The sequence below is a fragment of the Chlorocebus sabaeus genome, chromosome 22 (genome assembly GCF_047675955.1).
Source record: "Chlorocebus sabaeus isolate Y175 chromosome 22, mChlSab1.0.hap1, whole genome shotgun sequence".
Classification (NCBI taxonomy): domain Eukaryota; kingdom Metazoa; phylum Chordata; class Mammalia; order Primates; family Cercopithecidae; genus Chlorocebus; species Chlorocebus sabaeus.
This window is the reverse complement of record NC_132925.1, coordinates 70536284-70548494: the sequence shown is the minus strand read 5'-3', so window position 1 is coordinate 70548494 and position 12211 is coordinate 70536284. Positions and strand designations below refer to the sequence as shown.

General features: G+C 41.7%; 1 protein-coding gene across 3 annotated transcripts in view; it reads right to left on the bottom strand.

Annotated features, from left to right (window-relative positions):
• Window positions 1–12211, bottom strand: part of FRMD4B (FERM domain containing 4B) — a 363826-nt gene that overhangs the window by 52771 nt on the left and 298844 nt on the right. For all 3 annotated transcript variants that reach the window (XM_007984946.3, XM_007984948.3, XM_073009939.1), the window contains one exon: window positions 2165–2248. In XM_007984946.3, coding sequence (XP_007983137.3) covers window positions 2165–2248 — 84 coding nt within the window. The remainder of the gene's footprint in view (window positions 1–2164; window positions 2249–12211) is intronic.

Sequence of the window (12211 nt, the reverse complement as noted above, 5' to 3'; positions counted from 1 at the left end):
AGAGTGAAAATATGTCCTCCCCCCAAAAAACTTAAAGCTCAGTAGCTCATACCTGTATTCCCAGCATTTTGGGAATCTGAGGCGGCCAGATCACCTGAGGTCAGGAGTTTGAGGCCAGCCTGGCCAACATGGTGAAACTTCATCTCTACTAAAAACACAAAATTAACTGGATGTGGTGGCACACGCCTGTAATCCCAGCTACTTAGGAGGCTGAGGCACGAGAATCACTTGAACCCAGGAGGTGGAGGTTGCAGTGAGTCGAGATTGCGCCATCGCACTCCAGCCTGGGCAGCAAGAGTGGAACTCCATCACATAAACAAAAAACAAACAAAAACTTAATTTACTAGAAAAGGAAACAATATTAATTTCTCAAGTGGAAAATGATCTTTTGCCATAATTCGATGGAATATAATACATATAAAATAATGATATCAAATGTTAGTTGTAGAGCATTATTGAAGAAATTTTGAGCATAAGGCCTATACTCTCTTTGGTTAAAACAGGGAGCTCAGCAAGTATTAGGCATTAAAGACTTTCTCCTTGAATGATTCAGAAAGATTTTAAAAGAATTTAAACTGCTTCTGAGTCTGTGTGCAATCTAAAATACTCTATTATCACCACTTACAGACACATTGCTTTAGGAGAAAACCCTTTTATTGCCCTAGAGCAAAACCTGTTGACTGGAAAGGAAATCTCAAGTATAACCTAGAAGATGAAGTATTTCTATCCCCATATGACTAGTTGTCATTAGTAATGTCTTTTTTAAATTATTATTATTAAAAAACTATCGAGGTCAGGTGCAGTGGCTCATGTCTGTAATCCCAGCACTTTGGGAAGCCAAGGCAGGCGGATCATGAGGTCAGGAGTTCGAGACCAGCCTGGCCAGCATGGTGAAACCCTGTGTCTAATAAAGATACAAAAAATTAGCTGGGCATCATGCTGCATGCCTGTAATCCCAGCTATTTGGGAGGCTGAGGCAGGAGAATTGCTTGAACCCAGAAGGCAGAGGTTGTAGTGAGTGGAGATCATGCCATTATACTCCAGCCTGGGCGACAGGGGGAGACTCCATCTCAATAAATAAATAAATAAATAAAACTATCGCTTGGCTGGGCCCAGTGGTTCACACCTGTAATCCCAGCATTTTGGGAGGCCAAGGCAGGTGGATCACCTGAGGTCAGGAGTTTGAGACCAGTCTGAGCAACATGGTGAAACCCTGACTCTACTAAAAATACAAAAATTAGCCAGACATGGTGGGGGGTGCCTGTAATCCTCGCTACTCGGGAAGCTGAGGCACAAGAATCACTTGAACTAGGGAGGTGGAGGTTGCAGTGAGCCGAGTTCACGCCACTGCACTCCAGCCTAGATGACAGAGCAAGACTGTCTCAAAACAAACAAACAAACAAACAAACAAAACTATCACTTGAAAATGACATGGTTAGCAGTTTCCAGAGTCAAGATGCTGTGTAGCCTCAGCGCTTACTTTCACTATATATTTGGGAATATACTTCCAACTTCATACTAAACGTCTCAATATTGAATATTTATTTTGTAATGTCTATTTTGTAACATTTTAGTGGAAAGAAAAACCATCTTGAGGATTCAGACTAAAACCAAAGAGAATGTATTTAACAAGAATATAAGTATTTCAAGGGAAAACGTAATTTAGGAAAAAAATGTGGGATGAAAATGGATACTATGGATTCATTAAAGTACAAACAACTAAACCAACTCAATATATGCAATATCTAGCTGTAGTAGAAACCTCTGGTCATTATGAAAGTCTCTGATCCAAGGAAATCTGTATTTTATAACACTTATATTACATTCTGCTAGATTAAAGCTGCATTACACAGTGACTGCACATATACTGAATATTATATATTCACCTAGAAGCATACTCTACAGACATTTTACGCACTTGAAAGAAACATCAGCCAGCTGCTTTTTGCAAATGACAGCAAGACATGTCTTGGTATAATGATCTCCAGTAAGCTTCGAGTACATCCTTAAACTGAAAGGATCAAGGTCTACCTATGGTTACTTTATACAATTGATGGGCAATTTGATATTTTTCTCACTTACATTTCTTTTAATGCCCTGAAAAGCATGTAGTTCTGAATGGAGGCTATGAGAATGGGTCACCTGTTATGTGGATTTGGCTTACCAGTAGGCAAGGGATGGATGCTCCTGAAGAGTTTTGGTTGGAAAGGCTGGTAACGTCTTTAAATCTTTCCTGGCATTCTCATCACTAAAAAGAAACAGAATATGATAATGTCAGGTACTGCTATCCAAAAAATTATTGAAGCTGGTCACCAAATGGATGAGATAAAAAAAATAACTATTTACAGCATCTTGAAGCCAACATACACATGGTTATGGACTCTAACTAGAAACAGCCCCCAAATTTAACAACTGAGTTCTATGATGAGATGTTGAAGTTTATAATATTGTCTCCAAGTGTCTATTTTACACATAACTATGATTATAATTGTACATTTTTCACACTGGATTTTTACAGAATATTCTTCACATTTCATTATCCACTTTCTCCGTGTTCCTACAGTATCTTACTAATTATCTTTAGTGGCTACATAATATTCATCATGGTGGAATACTGGTTATCATGAAACCATTCACATAACATCACCAGTTTTTCATAATAGGTATCATTGCAATGAAAAGGTTTATGTAGTTGTTTATATTACTCTTCTGTTACTTCCTTACAACCCTCTGAAATATAGCAGACCAACTCAGTCATCTGCAGAAATCTCTTGACTAGAAGATGACTAGAAAACGTGCTTCTAATGAAACCCAAGATATCTCTTAAGTCACATTAAGTGAACTAAAATGTACCTCATGTAAGGTTAGCTATTATCTAATTATAAAACGGCAAAATTCTAGTTGTCAAGAGAAAAGTGTGGTCTTTACAGAACTTTAAAAAAGGGAGAGCGGGCCAGGTGCGGTGGCTCACACCTATAATCCCAGCACTTTGGGAGGCCAAGGCAGGCGGACCACGAGGTCAGGAGATCGAGACCATCCTGGCTAACATGGTGAAACCCCATCTCTACTAAATACACACACACACACACACATAAAATAGCCGAGCTTGGTGGCAGGTGCCTATAGTCCCAGCTACTTGGGCAGCTAAGGCTGGAGAATGGCATGAACCTGGGAGGCGCAGCTTGCAGTGAGCTGAGATCACACCACTGCACTCCAGCCTGGGCGACAGAGTGAGACTCCGTCTCAAAAAAAAAAAAACAACAAAAAAAAACGGAGAACAGGTAATACTATCCAGTCACAGTTGGTTATGAGAGAAAATAACTGCTGAGTATTTAAGGATATAATCTATGAGGAAAAGAACATGATTATCTAGAGTCTATTAGAGTGTAGAATAAGCACAGGAAACAGCTACTCAAAATTCTGATCAAATTGGTGTTCATCAAACAGCATAACGCTAACTCTTCCTATGTTCCACTTCTTCCCATCTTTACCACTAGCTACCCTTCGATAAAAGGCTCCCAAGTGCCAGATACCATGCAACACACTTCTTGGGCATTATTTAACTCATGTAAGGCTCATCACAAGCATTTCCATGCAGTAGATACTATTATTATCTATTGAAGTAGATGAGCCCCCAGCTGGAGGACCAAACATTGAACCATTCCTTATTGCTATTACATTTCAAAGCCAGGGTTGTGGCCTTTCCTACAGGTGAAAGATCTAGCTTTCCAAATTACTACAGGAAATAGTCACTTGGCTCCTATTCTTACATAAGAATAAATCTCTCTATTCATTTGAAATCTGAGTGTTATGGCTTAACCACACTGACAATCTTGGGAAACTGGTTTGTGCTTCCTGAAAATCAAAATATACCACAATCCAATTCATTCATATTAAAGGTCAACTGTCAACTCCCAGTATGTTTTTCTTAATAATCTCTTTTATGTTCTGTCTGGCATACCACATTTACTTTTTTTTTTCAAACCCAAGACTGTCTGATACATTTACTCCTAAATTGTGATTTTTTTTTTTAATGAAGGGCAAATGCATGCATATATTCAAAAATGATAAATTCAGGACAACATCGTGTTATGAATCATCCACATCAACCACATGCTTGTTGTTATATCTGGATCCAGCTGAACCATAGGCCATGTTTCAAGAACCCAGCCTAACATTCACTTACTTGGATTACAGTTAATTTTGTGGCAGTGGAGACCTCACTAGATTGGAAGTTGCTATTTATCATAAATTTATTTATTCAGTTAACAAAAATATGTAGAAATGAGTGTCACATGCTGGAATTGTTTTTAACTCATACAAATGCAGTCAGCCAAAAGGGAAAGGAGAATGGGGAAAGAAGTGAGGGAGAAATTTTATCTGTCATTCCATTCAATAAGCTCATGGTTGAGAATAAGTACAAAACAGGTGACTTGAAGATGTTGTCCTTAGTCCTATGTCCCTCAAAGCACAAGTATCTCATGACACAGATTTTTCTGGCATTTAGGCATTTAATACATGTCTGCTAAACTCAAGCAATCTTTATATCTAGTGCCTAAAGAAATAGCTGTGTGTTTCAACTGGAGAAAAATACCACCTGTGTTGGATTTATTGAAAGATGAAGCTTAGTCTTCAGCATATCATTTTCCCAACAATTTTCAAGAGTAATTTGAACTATACACAATCAGAATCTACTCCAGTTATAAGATGTTATTTATTTAGAAATGTTGGCTGAATAAATCAATAAATTACTAAAGGTTAATCATGAGCCAGTATCTGAGATAATGATGAATATTCACTCATTAAGACCTTTTTTGGGGTACTAATCAATCACTGAGAAGCAACTAAAATGTGCATTAATAGGGACGTGGATTAGGGATCATTTTAAGGAGAATTTAGACTACCTTGAAAAAAAGTATTCTTAACCAGGCGCGGTGGCTCATGCGTATAATCCCAGCACTTTGGGAGGCCAAGGCGGGTGGATCACCTGAGGCCAGGAGTTTGAGAGCAGCCTGACCAATATGGTGAAACCCCGTCTCTACTAAAAATACAAAAATTAGCTGGGTGTGGTGGCAGGCGCCTGTAATCCCAGCTACTCAGGAGGCTGAGGCAGGAGAACCGCTTGAACCCTGGAGGCGGAGGTTGCAGTGAGCCGAGATTGTGCCATTGCACTCCAGCCTGAGGGACAAGAGTGAGACTTCATCTCAAAAAAATAAAAAGTGGTTCCCAACATTGGCAATTTTGCCCCTCAGGGGACATTTAGCAATGTTTGAAGGCAGTTTTGATAGTCACAGCTGAGGAAGGAGGTGTTACTGGCTTCTACTGGGTAGTTCCTACAACAGTTCCTACAATGCATAGGACAGCCCTCAACAACAAAGGATGATCCTGCCCAAAATGTCAATAGTGCTGAGATTGAGAAACCCTGCCTTCAGTTATAAGAATCCTGAAAATTCTACCGTAATACTCTACAAAGCATATCTTTTAGACTTACAGAATTTTTCTCTTATGTCACTCTGAATATTAGACATCTCAGATGCAAATGTCTAATAGGGGCCAAGTGAGATAGGAATTAAAAAATCAACTGGGTAAGCGAGCTGAGAAATGGTAAGTCAAACTCAGCATCAGACCTGGGGACAATGAGAAATGGTGTGAACTATAAAGAGAGGAGAACATCGTCCATGTTTCATATAAGATACAGATTTGACTGTGTGTGATGGAGATAAAAACTTCAGTTAATTTCTCTTCACATAAGTCAGAGCTGGCTGGGCATGGTGGCTCATGCCTATAATCCCAACACTTTGGGAGACTGAGGCGGGAGGATCACTTGAGCCCAAGAGTTGGAGACCAACCTGGGCAACACAGTGAGACCTCGTCTCTACAAGAAATTTTTAAAAAATTAGCCAGGTGTCATGGCATGTGCCTGTGGTTTTGACTACTTGGGAGGCTGAAGTGGACCACTGGAACCCAGAAGTTCAAGGCTCTAGTGAGTTATGATTGCACCAATGTATTACAGCCTGGGCAACAGAGTGAGATTCTCTTATTAAAAAAAAAAAAAGAATGGAGAGAAGATGCCTTCTCAGTTTCTTGGTTTCTAGTTTCAGATAATTTGCTAACTGCAAATTGTCAGTAGTGAATGATTAAAGGAGACAAGTAATTTAGGCAAATTACTTGTCTCGCTATTTGTGGAATTTTGACTATCCCTCAAAATCACTTTTTTTTTTTTTTTTTTTTTTTTTGAGGCTGGGTCTTGTTCTGTTGCCCAGGCTGGAGTGCAGTGGCTCAATCATGGCTCACTGCAGCCTCAACCTCCAGCCTCTAGGGCTCAAGTGATCCTCCCCCTCAGCCTCCCAAGTAGCTAGAATCACAGATGCATGCCACCATGCCTGGCTAATTTTAAATTTTTCATAGAGATGGGGTCTCACTATGTTGACCTGGCTGATCTCAAACTCCTGGCCTCCAGCAATCCTCCTGCCTTAGCTTCCCAAAGTGCTGGGATTACAGACACAAGCCACCATGCCCAGCCCCCCAAAATTACATTCTCAGGGAAGAATATGCCCTTATTTCTTCACATTAGAAAAGGCTCCTGTTAATCTTCCAAATCTGGTCATTTGTACTATTGCAAAATATCCCTTGTGAATATATAACATCACTTTCCTATAAGAAGCTGTTTAATATAGGAATTTTCCAGCAAGCCATCACCGATATTTGAAGTGGTTGAGCTGTGGACGTGACTATAACACTAAAAGAAAAAGCCAGCAGAATAATTAAAAGATGACTGAGACAGACAGCCTGGCAGAAAAAATAGGCTAAACTCTTCAACAAGCAGTGTATAGAAGTAGAAATCCAAATGGCCAACAGAAAAAAAGTGTTCAACTTCATAAGTTATCAAGGAAATGCAAATTAAATCCTCAATTAATTACTAATACACACCAGACTATCAAACTTTTTTTTATTTTTGAAACGGAGTCTCACTCTGTTGCCAGGCTGCAGTGCAGTGGTGCGATCTTGTTTGGTCCTAAACAAGGACCCGGGTTCAAGCGATTCTCCTGCCTCAGCCTCCAGAGTACCTGGGACTACAGGTGCACGCCACCACGCCCAGCTACTTTTTGTATTTTCAGTAGAGATGGGGTTTCACCTTGTTGGCCAGGATGGTCTCTAACTCTTGACCTCATGATCAAGAGATAGACCGCACCCACCCACACTATCAAACTTTTTTTTTTTTTGAGATGGAGTCTCGTTCTGTCACCCAGGCTGGAATGCAGCGGTGCACTCTTGGCTCACTACAACCTCTTCCTCCCGGGTTCAAGCAATTCTCTGCCTTAGCCTCCAGAGTAGCTGGGATTACAGGCACCTGCCGCCATGCCTGGCTAATTTTTTTGTACTTTTAGTAGACAGGGTTTCACCAAGTTGGCCAGGCTGATTTTGAACTCCTGACCTAGTGATCCACTTGCCTCAGTCTCCCAAAGTGTTGGGATTACAGGTGTGAGCCACCGCGTCTGGCGACTATCAAACTTTTAAAACTCCAATAAGATCTAGTTTATATGGAGATGTAGTGCAGTAGGAACTCTCATCCATTACTAGTAAGAATGTCAATTGGTACAATCATTTTGGAAATTTGCATACCCTATAACCCAGTAATCCTCTGCTAGATATAATCCCTAGAGAAATTTATATACAACAATAAGATTTAGGGCCAGGTGTGGTGGCTCACGCCTGTAATTCCAACACTTTGGGAGGCTGAGGCGGGTGGATCACCTGAGGTCAGGAGTTTGAGACCAGCCTGACCAACACAGTGAAGCCCCACCTCTACTGAAAAAATACAAAAATTAGCCAGGCATGGTGGCGGGCACCTGTAATCCCAGCTACTCTGGAGGCTAAGGCAGGAGAATTGCTTGAACCCAGGAGGCGGAGGTTAAAGTGAGTTGAGATTGTGCCATTGCACACCAGCCTCAGCGATAGAGCAAGACTCTGTCTCAAAAAAAAAAAAAAGATTTACACCAACATTGTTCACACAAAAGAACAACTCAAATATCCCATAACATTACAAATGCTCAAACTGTAATGTATTCAAGTAATAGAATACCATGCAGCAAGGAAAACAGACAATAGCTACACATAACATGAATTTCACACATATTGAGCAAAGATACAAGACCCCAAATAAGAAACACAATCACTATTTCACGTACATAAAGGTTCAAAACAAACAAAATGAAACTAGAAAGAATCACACATAAAGACAAGCGCCCGAACTCGTCTCATCTAGGAAGGGGCTGGTTAGTTCTTGGATGGGAGACAGCCTGGAAATACTGGGTGCTATAGGCTTAACAAAACAAAGACAAGAAAATATGTACCATAGAGTCAGAAAGCCCATGAGGAAAGAGGGAATTTTACTGCAGGTAGGAAAGTACAATATACAATGAGGGGCAGGAGGCTTCTGGGGTCCTGGCAACATTCCTCACTGGCAGTGGTTATATGGCTGCATCGTCTTTTTTTTTTCCCTCTGAGACTCTGTCACCCAGGCTGGAGTACAGTGGCATGATCTTGGCTAACTGCAACCTCCTCCTGCTGGGTTCAAGCGATTCTCCCGCCTCAGTCCTCCCAGCAGCTGGGACTACAGGTATGCGCTACCATGTCTAGCTAATATCTGTATTTTTAGTAGAGACGGGGTTTTGCCATGTTGGCCAGGCTGTTATCGAACTCCTGACCTCAGGTGATCTGCCTGCCTCTGCCTCCGAAAGTGCTGAGATTACAGGATTGAGCCACCGTGTCCGGCCCAGCTGCATCCTTCTAATTTGTTCCTTATATCAATATACATGTTTTATGCATTCTTCTATGTGATATAATTCACAACAAAAATGGAATCAAGTATGGCCAGTTGAGTGGATGTAAGGAAAGCCGAAGTTCAAGCTCACTGCCCTGTTATGGTGAGGTGCTGCAATGGTGACGCAAGAGGTTAGAACCTACTGAACCAAAAAGGAATCCACTGGGGTGTTAGAAACACTGGCATGTTATTCTAGAAGGTTAAGCTCGATCATTTTCAGAGTTTAGGATCAAACAGGATTTCACGTTTGAGTGGACTGGCAGTAGCTGAGTGCTTATTTGTTCACCCTCCTGGGGAATTTGTTTGGGAGCCTGAGGCTGCAGGGATCTATGGAGCTTGTAGGAACGGCCAGGTCTGGCTTCTGCACAGAAGGCCCCTCCCTGGCCGGCTGGGCAGGAGGCATGATTTATGAGTCAGGATCAACCTCAGAGTTCAGAGGGAGGGCCCAAAAGTAGTAGGGGAGGTGAATAAGCCTCAATCGGGATGTCTCTGCCTTTCACCAGCAATAAATACACTCAACCTGACTGGACATTCCTGACCCTAATGGCAACGGATATGTTATTTTAAAGATGCACTTGACCAGAATTGCCATGAGGGACTGGTTTCTCCGGGCCCTAGCCAGAGAGAATGCCCATAAATCTACATCACTTGCTACTTCTCAGTGACCAAACCAGAAATTGCTTCTCTCCATAATTTCAGCAGGAATTCAGATGTCACAATGAAGAACATGCTTGCATTTTATCTGATTATCTAGGCTGAACTCCTCCCTTAGGCATTCCAGATTCCAATTTCGATAACTTTCCAGAAGGAAGCTGCCCATGACCTTCTATTTAACTACTACAACTATTTCTCAGGCAACAATTCCTTGGGTCATTCTGAAGCCCCCTTTCATGGGCTGTTGTTTTTCTTTGCTGACCCCAAGTACCCTGATGGAATGTGCCAACCCCACTCATTTTTGAGAAAGCCACATGGCTGGCAAAACTGAGGCTACCCTTTGTGTGTGCTGGAGCACTTGTGTGGAAAAAGCCACCCCCAGCAAATGAGTGCACCTGCTTGTGGCTAATTGTGGGCTTGCACAGCAACAATCAGCCACCTGCCCTCAGAGACTGGAGTAGAAGGGAGTGCAGGCAATTAGCAAACTGGGCATGCTAGCACTTCCTAGAGAAAACTAAGACTCTTGCTGTCCTATGCTTGGTGTGAGGGCATCCTCTATTTCTAGAACAGCTTAAAAAAAAAAAAAAAGAAAAGAAAGCCCAAGCCCCAAAGCCACAAATTTCACCTTTTTTTTTTTTTTTTTTTTGGTAGCGATGAGGTCTCCCTATGTTGCCCAGGTTGGTTTCAAACCCTTGGGCTCAAGTGATCCTCCCTTCTTGGCTTCTCAAAGTACTGGGATTACAGGCTTGAACCACCACACCAGCCCCGCATTTCACTTTTCTTCTCCAAACAAAGCGCTTCCTTACCTGAAACCCAAACCAAGGGTGCATAAAAATGCATGTTAAATATAATATCCAAGTGGAAACAGCTACAGAAACTTCACGTTCTAAACCTAACCTGTTTAGAAAGTTAACTTGGGGCTGGGTGCAGTGGCTCACACTTGTAATCCCAGCACTTTGGAAGGCGAGATGGGTCACTTGAGCCCAGGAGTTCGAGACCAGCCTGGCCAACATGGTGAAACCTCGTCTCTACAAACAATACAAAAAAATTAGCTGGGCATGGTGGCACATGCCTATAGTCACAGCTACTTGGGAGGCTGAGGTGGGAGAATCACCTGAGCCTGGGAGGTCAAGGCTGCAATGAGCTATGATCACCTACTGCACTCCAGCCTGGGTGACAGTGAGACCCTGCCTCCAAAAAAAAGAAAAAGAAAAGAAAAGAAAAGAAAAGATTAACTTGGGACTGGAGTTCTTTTTTCAACTCAAAATCCTTATTTCAGAAAATGCATATGTGGATGTAAAAAAGCCATAGTTAAGTGCCTATTTGAACACTCAGTAAAGTCTAAAGCCTGTTATTAAGTGTAAATGTACCATACAGCTTATTAATCTTTTTTAAATTTCTGATTAATCAGATTGATTAATTTCTGATTAATTAATCAGAAATTAAAAGATTATGACACGGGTCTCCCAGGATTTGGGCAAGTCATCACAGTTAAGAACTCTATTTAGTACTGTGTCCCATGCAAACCAAAGATTTACTGTTATCAGGAATGGAACTAATTGGAAACATTTGCCTGTCTTCTGGGGTTGCCTTGTATAGGCCTTGATGAGAAGTCATTTCTTTGTCTATGCTTACTAGAAACCTGTGATGACCCATCAAGGTTCTGAACTGTATTGAAGGAATGGGAGAGGGTTAGTGATCATAGCAGCTACAAAAGTTTATTTAGGCCAGGCACAGTAGCTCATGCCTGTAATTCCAACATTTAGGAAGGCTGAGGCGGGCAGATCAGTTGAGGTCAGGAGTTCCAGACCAGCCTGGCCAACGTGGTGAAACTCCATCTCTACTAAAAATACAAAAATTAGCTGGGCCTGGTGGCGCGTGCCTGGAGTCCCAGCTACTCACGAGGCTGAGGCAGGAGAATTGCTTGAACCGGGAGGTGGAGGCTGCAGTGAGCTGAGATCATGCCACTGCCCCCTCCAGCCTGGGTGACAGAGTGAGACCCTGTCTCAAAAAACAAAAACAAAACAAAAAGAAACTGTATTGAATATCTGTTAAATAGGTGTAACAGGTGCCAACTTAACTATCAATCAAACCATTTGAGCTGGATCTTCTATTGAAGGATGACAGATTGCATAAATAAGTAATTATTAAAAAGGATCTTGGTTACTATTAATAAACACCAATTTCCTCAACTAATCTACTGGCACTGATCAAGCCCTGGGTGATTAGCAGTTTAAGAGCTTTTCACTGACTAACTTGCCTTCAAATTGCCCTTTATTGAAAAAGAATATCATGTTTCTTTCAGTTGTTTGTAGAATCTGGCCTTCAATGATGAATTCAGCTTATTATCTGCTGGACTTAATAACTAGAAATTTCTAACCGTAAGTTTCTCTCTACTGATTCCTAGGTAAAGCAATATTAAAGGTGACAAACACAAGAAAACAGTGATTATCATTGTACCCTCGTACCCCGACTGGCAGCATCGGCATTCTCGGATAACTTGCTGGAAAGGCAAATCTCAGGTTCCATCCCAGACCTACTGGATCAGAAAGGCCAAGGGTGGGGCCCAGCAATCTGCTTTTAACAAAGGGCTTAAGAACCACTGCAATAGGATAAACACAACATAAAACAGAGATTTTGACTGGGTGTGGTGGCTCACGCTTATAATCCCAGCACTTTGGGAAGCTGAGGAGGGCGGATCACTTGAGGTCAGGAGTTCCAGACCAGCCTGGC